Source organism: Pan paniscus, chromosome 7 (genome assembly GCF_029289425.2).
Source record: "Pan paniscus chromosome 7, NHGRI_mPanPan1-v2.0_pri, whole genome shotgun sequence".
Lineage (NCBI taxonomy): Eukaryota > Metazoa > Chordata > Mammalia > Primates > Hominidae > Pan > Pan paniscus.
This window is the reverse complement of record NC_073256.2, coordinates 91,270,931-91,291,987: the sequence shown is the minus strand read 5'-3', so window position 1 is coordinate 91,291,987 and position 21,057 is coordinate 91,270,931. Positions and strand designations below refer to the sequence as shown.

At 34.7% G+C, this 21,057-nt stretch overlaps 1 protein-coding gene across 5 annotated transcripts in view; it reads right to left on the bottom strand.

Annotated features, from left to right (window-relative positions):
- HNF4G (hepatocyte nuclear factor 4 gamma) overlaps positions 1 to 21,057 on the bottom strand; it is a 154,902-nt gene that overhangs the window by 20,427 nt on the left and 113,418 nt on the right. For 4 of the 5 annotated variants that reach the window (XM_055116668.2, XM_034966254.2, XM_055116669.2 and 1 more), the window contains one exon: positions 2,410 to 2,578. In XM_055116668.2, coding sequence (XP_054972643.1) covers positions 2,410 to 2,555 — 146 coding nt within the window. In that variant the 5' untranslated portion in view covers positions 2,556 to 2,578. Of the gene's footprint in view, positions 1 to 2,409; positions 2,579 to 6,317; positions 6,436 to 21,057 lie in introns of those variants that run through there. The other variant, XM_055116671.1, reaches the window with a different exon arrangement.

Genomic DNA, 21,057 nt, shown 5'->3' with positions numbered 1-21,057 from the left:
AACACATAAAAAAGAGTACAGTCTCTGAAATGAAATCTAAGCTTGATTTCACCATTGACTCTCAGCAGAACTTGGGGGTGTTAAGTAACATTAATTTACAATTGTAAAATAAAGAGAAGGACTTGCACAAAAGGTTGTTGTGTGAATGCACTTCAAATAGTTGGGGGCAAATATTAAGCATACAGTAAACGCTAACATTTCTTCAAAATTCTGGCAAAAATTATCCATACATATTGATATGTACCTGTTTATTTATAGTTGATGATTAATGATAAGAATAAAGACATATATTTTGTGACCTATAAAATGTACTTCTTCTAAAAACTATCGGTGTCCATTTAAAATTGAATGAGAAGCAAAGCCTATCATCAACAAATTGAGCTGGAAGAGAAATGTGCTTTCAGAGTGAGAACAAGGCATTGCCCATTTGGGAACAAATGGCTGATGAGACTCAGGAGAGAGGACCAGATTGACAAAAACACAAGGAGAATGCATTCAATTAACATTAAATTAATAACAAAAATTGAATACACATATTATTAAGCACCTACAACATATAAGATCCTGGTGTAGGGACTAAACAGATTAATGCTACTTGTTTCCTCCACTCAAGGAAATTATAATCTAATAGAGTACACATACAAATTGTACATAATGTGAAAAACATAACATGAAAAGTATTGAAACAGCAATTAAAAGTGCTTTTGAAGGAAATCCCAACCTCAGTTTGATGGAGCAGTTACAGTAGAAATGGAACTTTGTAATCTAAGGAAATAGATACATTTGAGACCAGCACAACCTGAGCTTCAAAAAGTCTCCATGCCCTTAAACTTCCATCAATATACTAACCATTTTCCTAATGAAAAATCATAACATTTGCTGAATACTAAAATATGTAAAGAAAGCTAGGTTGGCAGTAGCATTCTTAATAGGAAGGTGCAGGAGTTAAACTCTATCTGTTGTTAGAATATTTTTTAAACCTCTAAAAGCTGCTCTGAGAGCATCCCTTTTCCACTCTTCCCATACAGAAAGGACAGAAGTCCTCATAGCCTTTGTGATTCTCTGATTCTCACAAGTTGTAGGATTTAGTTGTTTGGATCATCATTTTACACACACACACACACACACACACACACACACACACACATTTCAATTTTAACAGAGCACCTGACTCCAGAAGGTATGGTTTACAGGTTATTCTGTATTTGTTTTAGTTTAGAAACATTCATACCAAACTATTTTTGATGAGGGAATGAAGGACATTGATCTACCTTTTACCTTTAGAGTTTTAATGTAAATAAAGGCAAAACTTATCTAAATACACTTTTTTTTTGTTTACCTAGAAAGTTTTTAAAGTGGGTAATTTATATTTCTCTTAACCTGCTTCAAACTATCTTGGAAAAATTACTAAAGAATTACCAGAGAACTAGATAGATATTTGGGGAGTTATATATTAACTTGTATTGCACCCTAGGAAATCACATGGCAAGACTTTGAGAAAGTTAACCTCTTCCCAAATGTCCAATCTGTTCTTAAAAGAACATAATTCTACACATACCTTTTATTGACAGAACCAACATAGTTATTTTTATGTTAAATTTAACCATTTTTGTTAATAGCCTATATTCAATCTAAATGTAATCTGCATTCAAGGACAGTCATACAGATGAATCAAGATGCAATATGTATACTTAAATCGTGTTATGATGTTGACTAGGTATTAATCTAAAAAAAAACCCCAAGAAAACAGCCTACTGGAAATGCGTGACAAATATAATATAGTTAAATAAGCTTCTGACAAAACATTTAAATTTAATGACAAAAAATATGGCATGAGAAATACATTCTAAATTTTAGGACTGAAAATTAAATTTCACTCATTGATATCAACAAACTACCAAAATCATCTGCACTTTCATAATTTTGTTTTTAGACCTAGGATGTAATGGCACTTAAAAAATAAACATGAAGAAAAATACTCATATTAAAAAACCTTTTAAATGCAGATTTTAAAATGTTTAGAGGTATATGAACATGTGGTAAAATAATAAAGAAACACAAGGAAAAGATAACATGAAATGGCAATGGTAGTTACCTCTAGGAGACGAGGGAGAAAAAGTGACAGAGGAGGTGTCCATTAAAGGCTTCAACTATATTGGTCTAAGCTGGGTGGTGGGTAGGTGGATTTTTTATATACCTTCTGTAAGTCTAAAATGTTTCATAAAAAAAGAACACCTATGTGAATACATCCTGTATACATACCCACACGTTTTTACTTGTACCGCAGTTTAGAGATTGTATTTATAGACTTACAGATATACGAAAACTCTGAATTTTCTTCTCTTACTTTTTGCGTGCCAAACCGAAACATCTGTAAAGATAACTTGCCTAAAAGGGCATTTAAAGTACCTGCAAGAATAAACGTGACTCTTACGAATGCTGCGTCTGAAGAAACCCTTGCACCCATCACAGCTGGATGCCCCATAGTGTTTTCCTGTTGCTCTGTCCCCACAGATAGCACACAGACAGTTGACACCGTTGTCTGTGGTATTCATACTTGTCTCTGGGGCAGAACTATCTGTCAATAAAAAAGGAAGATTACAGTTAGAGTTAGTACTATTTCCTGACTAAATTGTCCTACTAATTATTTATAGGCTCATAACACTCCATTCATTGGCTTCTTGGAGACCCCACACTGGTGCTTTCCTTTTAACCCCTGGCTGGCTGCTTCCGTTCTAAGCTCTCCTTTCTTATTTCTGAACATTTAACTTTGGGACACCATAGGGCTTAGTTCTCCAACTATGCTCTTTCCCAAGGGAAGTTTATCAGTTCCATGACAATAAATATTAGCTGTAGGATGAATAATTCCAATATTTTATCTCTAGCCCCGATGTCTCCCATGGGCATCAGCCTGAAATGCCCAAGCACCTATTGAAGAACTTCATTGTGAAATCTAATCAGAATTGTAAATTAACATATCCAAAACAAAAGTCTTTCATTTTTCCCCTAGAACTTGTTCTTCCTTCCTTCAGTCTCCCCTGTATCAGTCAATGGATCCATCCAGTTTCCCAGGGCCAATAATCTGTGAGTCTTTATTGTATTCTCTCCTTTATCTTTTATATCCAATCCCTTGGTAAGTCCATGTTTACAATACTTTTTATTTATTTATTTACTTAATTTTTTGAGCCTGAGTTCCCCCTGTTGCTCAGGCTAGAGTGTAGTGGTGCGATCTCGGCTCACTGCAACCTCTGCCTCCCAGGTTCAAGTGATTCCCATGCCTCAGCCTCCTGAGTAGCTGAGATTACAGACGTGTGTCACCATGCCAGGCTTATTTTTGTATTTTTAGTAGAGACGGAGTTTCACCATGTTGGCCAGGCTGTTCTTGAACCCCTGAACTCAGGCGGTCTGCCCACCTCAGCAGGCGGTCTGCCCACCTATAATCCCAAAGTGCTGAAATTATAGGCGTGAGCCACTGCGCCTGGCCTGAAATACATATTTAATTCACAACTTTTCACTATGGACATCCTTATTCAATCAACCATCATCTTTCCTCTAGATTATGGCAACAGCCTGCTATCTAAGTTCTTTCCTTCCATTCTTGCTGCCCTACTGTTTGTTACCTCAAAGCCACCTAAGTGATATTGCAGTAAGTAATTCATATCATGTCACCCTCCGCATCCAACCCTGTCGTAACTAGATACAGAATAATGTCTAGGCATCTTCCCACAGCCTGTAAACCCTGCATGTCAAACCCCCCTAAAACTCTCCGAAATCTCTGATCCCAGTATCTGGTACCACTTTTCATTCAGTTCACTATTCTCCAGCAATACCGTTGTTTGTTTGTTTGTTTGTTTGTTTGTTTGTTTTCGTCGTCATTGAAGGCTACTCTCATCTCAGAACTTGTTCACCTGCTGTTCCTTCTGTCTGGAAAGAAAGTTCCTCCCTAAACATTTCTTTGAGCTAGCTACCAGGTTTCTGTTAAAGTCTCACATTTTGTGTGAAACCTTCTCTGAACACACATTTAAAAATGTCACCTCCCATCTGTCCTTCAAGTAGAACCTAGACCCCTGCTTATTTTAAGTATTATTATTATTTTTTGAGTCAGGGACTTGCTTTGTCACCCAGGCTGGACTGCAGTGGTGCAATCCTAGCTCACTGCAGCCTGGACCTCCTGAGCTCAAGCAATCCTCCCACCTCAGCCTCCTGAGTAGTTGGGGCTACAGGAGTACATCACCACATCCAGCTAGTTTTTATTTTTTTTTATTGTAGAGACAAGGTCTCACTATGTTGCCCAGGTTGGTCTTAAACTCTTGGGCTCAAGCGATCCTCCTGCCTTAGCCTCCCAAAGTGCTGGGACTATAGGTGTGAGCCACCACACCTGGCCTTAGCTTTTTAAATGGCCTTAGTTTTTTATATAACTTTATTAGTGAAAAGTATATTCTGCATTGGTCTGCTCATTTATTACCCATCTTTACACACAGAATATAAGCCCCATGTTGGTAGAGAATTTATCTGTCTTATTTAGTCCTCTGTTTTCCAGCTTTTAGGATTATGCCCAGGATACAGTGGGTCATCTAATACATAATTCTGAAGGAATAATTATTTTTTAAATGTAGATATTTATAATAAAATGAATATTTCTTAAATGAGTTAATATTGTGGATTACATCTTGAAAAATCTATATGCATTCAAAAGATATTAAATATATATAATAAAACTTCATTATAAAATTGTATATTAACAACTGATTATTGTATAGCTAACAAAAGGATAATACTAAAGGTTGTCATGTCCTGATTATATTTTGTAACTTACATATATTCTACTTACTAATATTTCTGATTAGACAAATATTGTCATATATAATTTCATGAAGTAGAAAAAAATTTTAATGAGAATATGCTTAGGGTTAGTCATGTGACATAGGATTAAAATGCTAAACATTTTTCTTCTGGTAACATTAACAAAACAGATATTAACAATATGAAAGTTAGAACTGTTTGGAATTGATTGTATTCTGAGAGACTATATAGAAATATGAAAAATTCAACTCTTGCTTCAAGTTTAGTGCCATACTTACATATTGCTGACAACATTATTACAAACAAACAAGTTACACCACACTTTGGATATAGCCATACAAATTCGTTATTTCAGTATATTTGTTAAACACTTATAGTAAATAAGTGTTATGATTATGGCAAATATGTCCCTACCATTTCTTAATCATGAATGTTTTTTAAATTCAGGATTCTGATGAAATACTCTATTAAATATCTCTAGTCAAGTCTAAACATAAGGACACAAAACAGTGATTTCCTGAAAGTTGCACTACAGGTTTATTTTAACTATAGTTGTGCTAAATTTTCAGAATTCACCTTTTGACTATTTTTTAAAATCCCCACTAATAAGGAACTGCTTATTAAAAATAGAACCAGAACACCAGTCATACAAATTATACAATACAGTAGAATAGTAAGATATCCTCAGTACAAGATATATTCTCAATCTTGCATTAAACACACACACACACACACACACACACACACACACATTTTCCAAAGTATACATAATTACTCGATCTTAGGAGTTCTAACAGTTATAACATATTTTAAACAAGATTTTTTTTTACCGGGTATTAAGTCTAAATTCAAAGTCAATAGTAAGCTGTATTACATAAAGACACAACCCCTAAACAACTCATGTCTTATTTAAAGTTAAAATGTTACAGTAATTAAATACCAACAGCTTTGTGCGGCTAAACATTAGCCTGTCAGGTGAGGTTATAATACAAGCCTTATTTCCTTTCATATTTGCGTTCAATGCAAAAACCTGATAGTAATTTTAAATGTAGTTTCTCATCACTAGCAATTGAGAACTGGAATTATAAGGAAAAGGGTAGACAATCAGTGAAACTCCCTAATGTTCTATGGAAACTTTGTTCCATAAGTCATTTTAAATATTGCTTAGAAAATATACTTTCACAGCCAATCTGCCAATATTACGTATTACTATGATTTACAGCAAATAAAATAACAGCTGAGACTACTCTTTTTACCTAACTGGCCCATGACAGAATTCTGACATTACTTTATTACACAAAACCACGCTTTTTCTACCTCTAACACAAAATAGCCACAGCATTATTAACTTAAATTTTGTAATGAAGTGCAAAAGCTCAGATTTGTGGCCTTAAAAGCAAGCCCTAAATTCTCCAGCAAAAAAAACATTGAGCCACCAACTTTGGAAGCTCAGTCTTCTACCTTCTCCAATTATACTTACTTTTCTTTACATCTATAACCAGATGATAACTCACCATTTGAATTATATAGAATCTGCATAGTTTCAAACTCCAAAGTTGTGTAAGTTGGGTCCAAAACTTCACTGTAATTTGCCATGTCCATGTCCAGTATTGGTTCTGATACCCTCATCATTGATTTAGAAACACACATACAAGTGGCACCACAAGCCCAGAGTGCGTGATGAGTGTTTTGATGTGTTTTGCTTTCAATCTGTGAGTGCTAATCCAAAGTTAACTGTAACTGAGTGACTTAAGAGCTGCAATGGGAGGGGCTGTAAAACTGTAACCTTCTTCGGCAGGCCATATTCTGTTTATTTCTTCTTTTATGGCATATGAAAGCAATTCCTTGTGATAATCTTGGAATGCTTCATGGAATAGCCTTATCTGAAGTGCTTAGTGGACTAACATGATTTCCTAAATTGATTTCCAGTAGACAATAAATGAGATCATTAAGAGAAGGATTAAAAATAGAAAAGAAAATCTCATAGGTTTTAAACTGTAATAATAATGTGAGGTATCCCATTTAAGGAGCTGAAATCACATACCTCATATTCTGAAAAATGGGACTTACTTTACTGTTATAAATTTGGTAAATCAAGTCTGTAAGTTAACATTTCACATAAACACTTTACAATTTCAAGTTTTCTTAAATGTACAATAAAGCTACCTTTATTTTGGAATAAAGCAAATTTTGTAATTTGAAATGTGGGGAGTTATGACATACCCTGACAGCCCCTAGGCGTAACCCTAATATGGCCTTTAACAATATTCTCTTTAATTATCTATTTATGGGCCTGTGTCCCAGCTATGCTAATAAACTTCTCAAGGGCAGAACCAGTACAGCTGCTAGTACATGGGAGGCATTTCAATAATTGTTTCGTGTATAATGTTTCATTTCTTTTGAATTCTGATGTCATTAAACTGAAATAAAATTATCCCTAAGGTGTAGATCTACATATTCCTGTCATCAACCCTCATCTATATAGCACAGTACATCTTCTGTGTGTATATTTGACAAGGAACATCTAGGGTTTGGGGAATATTTAGACAATAGTACTCATTCAATATATTTTACTTCTGAAAATATGTTTATTGATTCTATTTTCCAAGAAAGAATTCCAGCCCCATTTACATTATAAATTCAGAATGTCCTTTTCCACATTTGTTAAAGATTGCAGAAAAGTAATATTTCTTAACACCACAAACCTTATGAATACTCTGTCTTAGAAACTATTGTACTTATCACCTGGGAAGGCTGGCCTCTTAAAGTACTCTAAACCATGTGACAAACTGTAAAGAAAATAGCTTAGAGTCAATTTAGCAGCCAGATTCACTAAATCAAACAGTGATCATTGGAATAGTCCTCTTGCCCTCATATTCTGTATACTCTTAATTGTGAAGATAATATGTTGGAATAAACTTTCTTTTTTGGCTTTCTTTAATGAAGACTAGACATAGGTTATTCAGTTTTTAGAGAAGTAGACAGAAGTGGTTTTTATTTGCGTGAAGTAGTCCTTATTTTAAATGAGTTAACAAACATTTCTTTTCTATAGGAACCAAAGGGATGAATTGTGCAGAGCCCACAAACTTTCTAATCTATGAAATAACTAACCAATACAGAGGGATGTCACTGACGGGAGTGTCCCAACAGAAGAAAAAGTAAAAAAGAAAAAGATGGGAAAAGCTCATTTATACATCTGGAAAACACTAAAAGAAATGTGGCTGTAGCTCAGGAGAACAATGCTGTCATAGTTTTGTCCTTCTACCCTAGTCTGTTCCCGCGGGTGACAGTACCGGATCCAGGCATTTGACTCTAAGGTGAAAGGGGCTACAGATGGATCTAAGCACAGATCTTCAAGTAGCAATTAGCAACTAATCAGAGCTGGCATTCAAGAAGAAACCTGTGCCCCATTCATGTTAGTTTACGTTATTTTCTTCATTTCATAGAGTAAGAACTCAAGAATTTCCAGAAGATATGGTAGATTTGAATAGCAAGCATATCTCCTCAAGTGGGTAGTCTTTGTAATGATATTCAGATGTAGAAACACCCATGGAATTCAGTCAGCCTCAGCCTAGCAAAAGAAGGGGTTTCTTTAGCTTTTCTCTGAAGAAGAGTACAAAGTACAGTGGAAGCCCTCTTTTCTTAAATTCTAGGACTCATAATTTACCCAACTGGTTAAGCAAACAAAATAATTAAAACAGAAAGTCATAAAAAGATATATCTTTACTTCATCTTATTTTACGTAGGGGGATATGGATGCTACTGTTTGTAAAACCAAGACCTTTTCATTGAGTAAGAATGCACGGATTGGGGTTCTTTACTAAATTTTTTTTTCAATAGTCTCATACATTGCCTTTGATTTCTAGTTTTTTATTTTTTAATGGAGAAAAAAGTTAAAGCCACCCATAAGTCAATCCAAAGCAAAAATTCTAGAACCCTTCTGGAATTTTAGTTTTTCAAAATATTGTCTAAACTTTAGTCGATTTGCTTTTATCTGCTTCCACAGTATTTCCCTTGGTTTTTATAGTGGAGGAAAAAAAAAGTCTTTTGGCCAGGCACGGTGGCTCACGCCTGTAATCTCAGCACTTTGGGAGGCCAAGGCAAGTAGATTGCTTGAGCCCAGGAGTTTGAGACCAGCCTTGGCAACATGGCAAAACGCTGTCTCTACTAAAAATACAAAAAAACTAGACGGGCGTGGTGGTGTGCACTTATAATCCCAACTACTCAGGAGGCTGAGGCAGGAGAATCGTTTGAACCTGGAAGGTGGAGGTTGCAGTGAGCCAAGATCATGCCGCTGCAGTCCAGCCAGGAGGACAGAGTGAGACTTTGTTTCCAAAAAATAAAATAAAATAAAATAAAATAAAATAAAAGCCTTTTAATGCTCATGTTGCATTAGATTGCACAATTTTTAAAGAAATTGTGAAATGAAATAACAAGAACAAATGGCAATCATACACTAGGTAACAAATCCAAGTGACTCTTGATAAGTGTATAAAATTGGTAAGATGTGCCTACCCTGAAAACTAATTAGTATGATCTACAAAGGAAATTGAGTACTTTAGTTAATCCCAGGTTTTGGCTCCATGGAGATTAGAGGCTCCCTTATATAGATTTTAAATTGAAATAACTTGTGTTTATAAATTAACTTATATTCCTCTTTATAACCAATCTTCCTCTCTACTTCTAAAACTAGTTAAGCTACATTCAGAATATTTTTATTTATTTAAAGAGGAGAAGGGGAGAATGAAGAGGGAGGATGAGAAAGAAAAAAAATGTCACAGAGAAACAATTTAAGTTACAGTTAATTTTAGGTTTTTAGTTATGCATCATAATCAAAACAAACAGCATACTCTTAATATTAACTGTGTTTCCCATTCATTCCTGATTGTGGTGTTTTTATAACTCAATAAACATGTCTATGGCACAATTAAAAAAATGAAATTATTAAGTTGCATAAACCTTAGAAACGTGAAACAGTTACAGTGTTTTTTTATATATATTCACATTAAAATTCAGTTATTTTCAGCAAGGGGATTGATGGATATTAGCCAAGCAGCCTTTCATGATGGCTTCATCAAGTACTTTACATGGGTAAAGTCATTAAGGCTACATTAGATTAAGAGCTTAAGTAGTTAAAAATAAAACTGTATTAATTTTATGCCTAGGTGATAATAGAAGAAAATTATCCTTAAATAAATAAGACCTATGTTATTAAACCCTGCATTCAACAGAAATTTATGAGTGCTTTTAAGTTTACGTCTAAAGGTTAAATTGGGAAGCACATCATTTATACATAGTGTTTAATGTTTTATGTATACATCATTTATACATAGTGTTTAATGTTTTTAATGTCTATACTATTTTATATATAAATATACATTTATACATAAAACAGTAATTTATAATAAGCAGCACACATTTTCTAAAGATATATAAATTTAATCTGTATCAAAAAATATAAATAAACTATGAACTACTGAAAATCTCTCTTAACATTGCTTTCCAGTATCTGTTCTCTAAACTGAGCAAAACATTACTTTCACTTAGTGAAATCTCATGTTTTGTAGACTAAGATGCGCCATCTTAGCTGTAGTTAGGTCAAACACTCCAGAGAGAATGACGACATTATTTGTAGATAAAAGGTTAATTTTAAATAGCACAACTAATTATCTTGAAAAATGTTTCTCCCAAGCAACTGGCATGTGAAATATTTAAATTTCTTTAGAGCAACATAACAAGCAGTGAAAACAGCATGGTGTTTAAAGAAGACAACCCAATCCACTATTGATTCTTCAAGATAATAGCAGAAACATTTCTATCTTATCTGGAAGACCATTAAGTCATTTAAATTGTTCCATACTTTATATTTGATTTAATCATTCTTACACAGCGTGATTTAAAATAGAAAGCAAGCTAATAAAATAAGGGTTATTTCCATAAAATAATTTTCATGAAAATAATTTGGAATGCTAATAACAATATAAAAACATTTTATTGTAAAATAGAGTTAAGAAAATTTGTTTTTTAAACTTATTTCTTTGAGATTATTTTTCACTAGCAAAAGCACTACATATCAATCTCCAAAGCACATCTATAGTTCTTGTTTTTTCCATATTCTACTTTTCAAGTATGAAGATTATACAAATGAGATCACTAAAAGCTAAATGAAGAAGAATAACAATCTAAATCAACCCAGTGTATTTTTCAGTGTAAGGAGGAAACCATTAAGTGAAGAACTCTACCCAACATAAATGACTTTTTAATTCAAAGCAAAGCCACCTTTTGTTTCTCAAAAAGGATCTCAATTAAAAAAAAAAACATCATATTTCCTTGCTGCCACTGTCCTAATCTAACCATTCTTCCTCTTTTGAAATAGAAATCTTGTATTTTCTTCTTCCTAATTTTGATGGGGGAAAACAAGTAAATTCACAAATCACAACAAACAAAGATGGGTATTTTAATATTTAAGGCAAGTCACTACCATGTATATACAAAGAAGTTTGAAATTGCCTCTTATGATGGGATTCTATTTCCAAAGAGCTTTATACATTTTTTTCCTAAAGCCCAGATTATGTGTAATTTTTAGATAAACAAAAATTATTTTTTCTTATCTCTTTCCTTTGTTGTTCAGTTTAGATCTATGCAATCGCATTAACTCATTAACACATTTAAACCGAAGTTATTATAACATGTAAAAATTCTAATTTTGATATTATTTTTGAAACATGTTCCTGTCCTCGATTTGTTGAAAATTTTAAAAATTTAAACTGAACTTCTATAGCTTTGCTTACATAGTTTTATTATAATAATACAGCTTTGCTTACAGTTTTATATATAATAAAATTCTATAGCTCATTTCTCAATTCATATTGATTTTCAATTCACAAAATGTAGTCCAAGGAACCAATTTTAAATCTTTATCACATCACTACTAAAAAATGCCATTTGACAGTAAAATCTAAAGAAAGTTGACAGAAATACATAAGCACCTTGTGAAATAGCAGAATTTGTTTAGAAAGATGCTACTATATTCTTTCTAGTATTTATGGTTTACCTGAACTATTTATATTTATTTTATTTGCACATTAAAACACTACGTTATTTAAAACTAGTTATACAAATAAATGTAAAGTCCAAAACTAAGGAAGAGTAAAAACTATCGTTATTAAATCAGTTACTGTTAGGATAGACAAAATGATGATTGCACAGCTCTCAGCTAAATGTAACCAAGAAAATGCTCTGAGTAAAAAAAGCTTAGAGGTGATATAAGAAATCTGCATATATTAAACCTACCTTCAAGGTTAGCTGCCTTATGATTCAAAGCAGACTCTCCTTTTCAGAAGATAAGGAGCTGATTAGCACTAAATTATTAACTGGAATGTAGATTATACTGGTAAGGAAACTGAAGTGTGGATATAAGGAACATGTTAGGATTTGACAGTCACTATTTCTGCATTTCGTTTTAACAATGGGTATTATCATTGTTGCTACTGCAAACTCAGCAAAGCTAGTCAGAATATTTAAGATTGTGGTGGCATTTTGAAACCAAAATTGCTGTATTATGCAAAATGAAGGGAAGGAAGTTATCAGTTTGGGCCAGTACCTATTGCAAATCTGTTCTGAAGAGGTATAATGTTTAAGAAAAATAGCAGCAGTTTCACTATGCTGAGTGCAATTTAGACTTGAACATTTTAATGAACTATAATGTACTATAATGAACATACACTTTAGCATCTGGAAACCAGATAAATAAATAAACATATAAATAAGAGAGTTTCTCCATATAAAATACAATAATAGATTATATGTTCAGTCAAGTAGTCAAGAACTGCTCAAAATTCCTCTTTAAAGCTTTCTTAGATACATATGGAGAACAACATTTTAATGTGATATTTGATTGAGATAAAAGTAAACAATATTTGCATCTCCATTTAATAGAGGTAGGTGTATAACTGGCTCAACTGAAATGTTAAATATTTCACCTCCTTTTTGATAAATGTATTTTTAGAAAATAGTGTTGGTTGATTTCTCAAAAATACCATAAGGAACTTTTTTTTGGTTCAAGAATATAGGACATAATTAAAATAATATTAATAGTAAGCATATGAATATAATATGAACTAAACATAGTGGGTAAAGTGGTGGCTTTTGTAACACAATCTATTATCACTCTCAAGTAAGAAACCTGGAATTGTTTAATGCCAACTTGTATATTAGGCCAATGATTCAAAAATTCTGGTGCACATTACAATTATCTGGAGGACTTTTGAAGAACCCCCAAGGTTCAAGTTGCATCAGACACGAATTAAATCAGAAAGTCTGGAGGTAGAAGCTGGTATCAGTGTTTTAAAAACTCTTTAGGTGATTCCAATGTGCAGCAAAATCTGAGAACTACTGCTTTAAGAAGCAAGTTCTATGAAGGCAAAGACCTTCTATTTTCTATTTACTGTTTTGTCTGCAGTTCCTAGAATACTGTATGTCACCCAGAAAATGCTCCACAAATACTTACTGAAAGTGTGAATAAAATACATATGCAAATAATAAACTTTGAAGTGTATAGCATTTACACTGAGTACATGAGTACATTTTATGTGTCAAATGCTTTTCTAGTGACTGGGTATTTCTACATGAAAAAATAGAGAAAAATCCCTGCCCTCATGGAGCTTATAATCAAGTAATCATGATAAAATAATGATCATGATGATAATGATGAAGACTTATATCTGTATAAAGAGACAAATAGCTGAACCATTGTTTTTCTACAGGATCCATGAAGCTGGACTGAGAAATAGAGTTATTATCCTATACATTTAGACTTCTGCAACAGAACAAATTTATTGGTTTACAGCTAGAGGTGTAGCCCTGATACTGTCTGACTCTTGAATGCCTGTCATAATTTACACTGTAGTTTAGTCATGGGTATTTCAGTGGGAAGTTGCAAAATATACATATAGGATTACTAGCCTGGGGCTAGTCTAAACAGGAAGAAAATCTTATTCCATTTTTGATACAGTCTCCTGTATATGATTGCATATGTGCCTCATGTTACCAATGCTGACTTTCCAGAGCACAAAGAACATTCTTCTCTTACCCCATTCACTTCCACTCTAGGTGTAAATTTAAGAGGTAATGTTTGGGAAGCATGATTCAATGTGGTATAAAAAGTAAGCACTGGAATAGAAGGTGCCCACATAAATAAAATTTTTAAAATATACCAAAACTCAACATTGAACATATTTCTAAATGGCGATGTATTAAGATCATTTCCCTTAATCTAGAACTACTACCAGAGTATGCAATCTCACCAGTACTAATCATTATTATTTTTTATGTTCTAGTATTTACAATAGGGAAAGAAAAAATAATTGGTATAAATCTTCGAAAATGATATGAAAATAACATTTTAGAAAATAATCAGCCAGAAATGAAAACAATAATTAAGATTCAATTTCTTATATGTAAAAACTAGTATTATAAAAATAGCTCTTCTCTCAAAATAACATATGCAGTTCCAAGTACAAAGCCAGCTACAGGAGGAATTTATTTATTTATTTTTGATGAGGTAGAGGGGTTTTTAGATGTTATGACTTCAAACTCATGTTAAAGAATAAAAATTTTAAAATAGCCAAAAGTTCTAAATGAAAGAATAGTGAAGATGATCTTATCTGATATGCAAACATAATATAAAGCCATTATAATAAAAACAGAATAGTTGTGTTTAAGAATAAATAGTATCCGGAGATAAAAGAGAAATTCCAATTTATTTGGTGTATATGGCAAATGAATACAGTTGTCTTTTAGTATCCATATGGGGCAGTTTCAGTAACCCTGTGGATACCAAAATCCTCAGATGCTCATTTTGTATCAAATGGCATAGTATTTGCATATAATCTATGCACATCCTTTTGTATACTTCAAATTATCTTTAGAGTACTTATAATACCTAATACAATGTAGATGCTACATAGTCATCATTATTATTTATTTGTATTATTTTATTATTTTTCATTTATTTATTTTTGAAAATACCTTCAGTCCGTGGTGAAATCTGTGATTATGAAACCCATAGATATGAAGGGCTGACTGTATAATATAAAAGTGTTTAAGTTCAGTGTGAAAAAGGGATATTTCATCCAAATAATTATTTTGATATTTTATTATCCTAGATAAAGGTAAGTTGGACTCATATCGCACCACAGAGAAAAATACTTAGATAGTGGAAAGATAAGATGTCAAAGTCCTTTAACCTCTATATTTTGTAAATGTAATTTTTATCAATTCTAACCTCTTGTATTGAAATGCTAAATTTGACTGCTGATACTTGGAATTGAGTTTTGCCATATGTCTAGGAATGCATCTTTTAATTTTATTTTTTCATAATCCTTCATGGAACTTGATGAGCTCTTTCTATCTGTACTTAACATTTCTTCATCAAGAGAGAATTCTTCTATTACATTTTTATAGCTTGTTCTTTCTTTATTCCTTTACTACAAAATTTTTCATTATTCAAATGTTATATTTCTCTAGAATTTCTATCTCAAAGGGTTCTTGTAATGATTAACTAAGTTAAAAACAAAAAGCACATTGAGGCCAGGCATGGTGGCTCACCCCTGTAATCCCAGCACCTTGGGAGGCCAAGGCGGATGAATCACCTGAGGTCAGGAGTTCGAGACCAGCCTGCTCAACATGGTGAAACCCTGTCTCTACCAAAAAATACCAAAATTAGCTGGGTGTGGTGGTGCATGACTACGGAGCCCCAGCTACTGGGGAGGCTGAGGTGGGAGAATCACTCGAACCCAGGAGGCAGAGGTTGCAGTGAACCGAGATTGCACAACTGCACTCCAGCCTGGGCGACAGAGTGAGACCCTGTCTCAAAAAAAAAAAAGCACATTGAACAATGCCTGCCACTGTCTTCTGTCTTGTATGCTTTCCTTTATGATTACCATCTCTTTGCAGCTTTGCTCTTGTTCAGATATGTATTCTAGTGCACCTTAATTTAGATCTCCATAGGGACCATATTCTCACTGAATCCTTCTAAATTTTTGAACTCAAAATCATACATTTTAGTCTTAGAAAATGATTTAAACCTAAAGTTACCCTAAATCTTTATTATTTTTATTCTAATTGTCATCAACCAGCTGCAGAAATTCTGCCTAAATGTCAGTTTGGTACCTGAGTGTTCTACTTATATTTCCTTTCTCTGGCTGCTGGGTTTCCTTAGGTAGTATTTTTTTTTTTTTATTACTGGTGGATCTATTCACCTTCATATCCAGATCTGCCTGCCTGAGTATAATAAATGAAGGAGTCACACAGCAGTGTAAGGCACAATAACCTTGTGGGCAGGTGCTAGAATAGCTAAAAAATTGCCAGTTTTGTTGCAGAGTGACAAGTAGAACCTCTCTGCTTGTGATGCCTTCAACTACAAAGTCTGGTGCCCTGAGGATCAAGGATAGGGGAACTCAGCTTAATATCACAGCTCTGCTATTTTTCCGGAGGCCTAGAACACCAGCAGCTCTCCAGGTATAATGTATTTAGGCCGGCACAATCTATCCTTGAGATGAGTGGGACAGGTCCAGATATCTTGGTTGGAACTCTGATTCTTGCTCCAGGGCCCTGTGGCACAAGTCCCCAGGTTCACATCTAGAGCAGAGAACAGTAGCCTCTGCACACGCACTCTGTTCTGCTTTGTTATTACCCTCCTGGCCTTATCACCAGCTTATTTTGGTAGCTCCTCTTCTTGAGAAAGGTGAATGGTGGTTGGATAAAAGTTTGGAGGAGAGGACAACAAAATTAAGTGTTTAAAAATTAAAAATTTTTAAAAATTAAAAATAAGATAAATGTTGTGATGAGAAAGGTGATCCAAATTCAAAATCTTAAAAAATACAACAGGAGTCCTGAGTATGCCTAAATAATTCAAGTAGAAATTAGTGAAAGGAAATTCACATATAATTTAAGGTGAATCTTCCCCATAGTTCTCTCTCACAGAACGCTTTTCTGTTTCTTTTTGGTTCATTTGGTAGTTATGTAATTAATTTCATTTACATGATCATTGTCCATTTCCTATATTAAACTAATAGGATTAAAAAAGCATCACTCATCCCCACTACCGTAGAAAATGGTACCCTACCTTCACCATCTGTCTCCTAGGCTTATATTTTTGAGATAGTGGCATTTCTAGAAAGTCAAAGAATAAAGATATATCCCATTTTTTTGCCTACAGCTAAGATGATACGGTTTGGCTTTGGGTCTCCACCCAAATCTCATCTCGAATTGTAATACCCATGTGTCGAGGGAGGTGACTGGGTCATGAGGTTGGTTTCTCCCATGCTGTTCCGATGGTAGTGAGGGAATTCTCACGAGATCTGAGGTTTTTTTTTTTTTTTAGACAGAACCTCGCTTCGTTGCCCAGGCTGGAGTGCAGTGGCGCGATCTCAGCTCACTGCAAGCTCCACCTCCCGGGTTCACGCCATTCTCCTGCCTCAGCCTCCAGAGTAGCTGGGACTACAGGCGCCCGCCACCACTCCCAGCTAATTTTTTTTTGTATTTTTAGTAGAGACGGGGTTTCACCGTGTTAGGCAGGATGGTCTCGATCTCCTGACCTCTTGAACCGCCCGTCTCGGCCTCCCAAAGTGCTGGGATTACAGGCGTTAGCCACCGCGCCCGGCCGAGATCTGAGGTTTTTAAAGTGGCAGTTTCCCCTCTTTCTCAGCAGAAGGTGTCCTGCTTCGCCTTCTGCCATGATTGTAAGTTTCCTGATGCCTCCCCAGCCACGCGGAACTGTGTCAATTAAACCTCTTTTATTCATAATTACCCAGTCTCAGGTAGTATCTTTATAGCAGCATGAGAACAGACTAATACATAAGAAAAACATGAAAAAAGTAGAAGAAGTTTAGGCTTTTCACTTTTTGGGCATTACTATACAATGAAACTAGAGAACCAGTTTCATAAATCCAAACAGAGGTAACAAAGTTTCCTATGAATTTGCCTCTGCAGACCCATCTGAATTCATTCTATGACATCTGCATTGAACCATTTTAAGACAAATCATTGTAACATGTTACAGCTTAGAATTAAATGACTCATTCTCCCATAATACTGACCTTGTTCTATGAGGGACCTCATTTTTCAAACAGAGAAAGTGAAGAATTTTACAGAAGAAAAGATACAGTACTAAAAATGCCTTTTATTCCTCTGATAATCACAGTAATGCTGTGAGAGAATTAGATCAATTGTTCAAATCCTTTATCTTAAAAGTAGAGAAAATATGTTTCATTGAGGTTTTACATGAAGTTTAAGGCTGCAAACAGCAAGGCCTGAATGTAACTAACCACTCATATTTTCCGATGTTATAGTCTCTTCTATATATTGGCAGTGTATCTAACAAAAAAACTTAAAGCTTAAAAAATCTTCTAGGAGCCTTGGTAGGCCCATATTATTGCATGCCACTAGTAGCAAAACATGGATAAGATATCCATGGACTTGCCCTCATTTTCTACCTACTACATGGGCCACTCATATATTATCACTTTTCCCAGCCTTAGGAGTAAGCAGATAAACAACAGAGAACAAACGAGACAAGGAAATTGCAAAATGCACAATTATGCACTCTCACACGAACAGGGTTAGAGATAAAGGTATTGCCATCAGGTTTAAAGCCTTTATTCAAGATTTCAGAAAGACAAAAAATTGAAGTAGAAGAGTCAATTGATTTCTCTGAACTACTAAATTCCTATCAAATAACAGAGAGCTCAAGAAGCATTGTTTAAATAAAGTTAGCCGAGAAAGTATCGAATTTTACTTAATTTACACAGAAAAGGAGAAATCCTAATATAGACTCACTCAAAGATACATTTTATAAATGAGTCAATCACAATAACTGAAAGATATCTGCATTTATAAAATTTACTTGTTTATGGTATCAAAACAGCTAAATGGTGCACCAGTTTCAGAAGCAAATATGAAACAAAATTATTTGAATTCTGATTGTAATATAATGAAATTTACTAATGGCTTAAATACGTTTTTATAGTTGTATTCTTGGAGACTGTAACTAATACTGGTATACTACAATTTTCTACTTTAACTTCTTAAACACAAAAAGGATGTGTGTGTGTCTGTGTATATATATGTTTGTATACCGATTCTCATTATCCATGGTAATCACTTTTTTACAAAGTCATTGTGAACATTGAATTAGCGAATACTGAACCACTGCTCCTAGGAGAAATAGGGCTATGCTCCTGCGAGCCTTTGCTCACACATTTTCATGAACCAATCAACATATAACCTTCCTTTTGTGTATGTTTCTATTTAAAGACACTGATTTAATATATATTGTTGATTGATTAACATTAAACTCACATCCAACAATACCATAACTCATATCTGAAAGCTTATCTAACACATATTTTCTCTATAAGTCACATATTTTCTCTATAAGGCACATCATAGCCCTTTTGCTCCAATGAACCCTAGACAGTAGTTCAACAATATGCTTGAGGACCATTTTAAACACCAACAATAAGCACAAAAATGAGGCAAACAGGGCACTAAATATGTTGTGAAAAGAATGCTTGTTGGGCCAGGTGCGGTGGCTCATGCCTGTAATCCCAGCACTTTGGGAGGCCAAGGCAGGAGGATCACGACGTCTGGAGATCGAGACCCTCCTGTCTAAAACGGTGAAACCCCGTCTCTACTAAAAATACAAAAAGAAAAAAAAAATTATCCAGGCATGGTGGCGGGCGTCTGTAGTCCCAGCTACTCGGGAGGCTGAGGCAGGAGGAGAACGGCGTGAACCCGGGAGGCGGAGCTTGCAGTGAGCCGAGATCGCGCCACTGCACTCTAGCCCGGGCGACAGAACGAGACTCCATCTCAAAGAAAAAAAAAAAAAGAATGCTTGTTAACCTGGGCAACTGAAGAGTGAGTCCCTGTCTCTACTAAAAAAAAAAAAATTTTTTTTAAATTAGTCTTGTGTGGTGGCATGCTTATAGTTCCAGCTTCTTGGGAGGCTTGAGGTGGAAGGATTGCTTAATCCTGGGAGGTCAAGGCTGCAGTGAGCTATGATGGTGCCACTGTACTCCAGCCTGGGCAATAGAGCAAGACCCTGTCTCCAAAAAAGAAGAAGAAGAAGAAAGGAGAAAGGAGAAGGAGAAGGAGACTTACTTTCAGCATGAGAACTGAAACAAGAAGGAAGAGCATTGCTCATTGCCTTGGACTTCAACGGGGAATATGCGCACTGAGTTACTCAAACATTTCCACCACTCTGTATATGTCCAAGAATGAATGCCAAAGTGTCCACGTATTGATTTAGAGGTTAAACATAAATTTGAGGCCAGGTGCAGTGGCTCAGGTCTATAAACCCAGAACTTAGCCCAGTGTGGTGATGTGCACCTGTGGTCACAGCTACTCGGGAGGTTGAGGTGAGAGGATCGATTGAGCCTGGGAGATTGAGGTTTCAGTGAGCCATGATCATATCACTGCACTCCAGCCTGGGTACAGAGTGAGGCCCTATCTCTAAATAAATAAATAAATAAATAAATAAATAAATAAATAAATTTGAGCAAGTAGAAAATTCAAAAATATGGAACCTGCAAATAATGAAGATCGGTTCTATTTACATGAGTCCTGACATTTCAGTTTCTAGCTTCATTTGAAATCTCCCTCCAGCTTACCAAATGCAGTAAATATTTTTATTTAAAATTATAGTCTTCTGATTCATCTTCTACATTTGTGACAACTCCCTTTTTTGTTTGTTTGTTTCCTCATCCACCTCATAAATACAAACATTCTCTAAGGTTCATTCTTTAGTTTGCTGCTATAATTTTCCTTTGGAATCTCAGGCATTTAAAATGACCATTACTATTTAGAAATATGAGTTCAACTTTTTCTTACAGAGACTGCTCCATTGCAAAATATAATCTTATATCTTAATTGGTTGAATAACCCTTTTTTTCTTAGAGTGCGTTTCGTGTCACATACGGTAAAACTCTGCCACAACAATGTACGTGTGGACCAAAATATTCAATCTCATCACTATGAGGTTAATAAAATATCACAAGTGAACCTGTGGAGCTAGCTGGCTTAGAGGTGATGTGTCAGGTAGCACAATCCATGTCTTTTCAGGTCCCAGAGGTGGTTTTCACAGGGTAATAATTGCTCATTAAAGCTGAAATATTATTAGAAAAAACGTTGGAGGCCGGGCGCGGTGACTCACGCCTGTAATTCCAGAACTTTGTGAGGCCGAAGCGGCCGGAT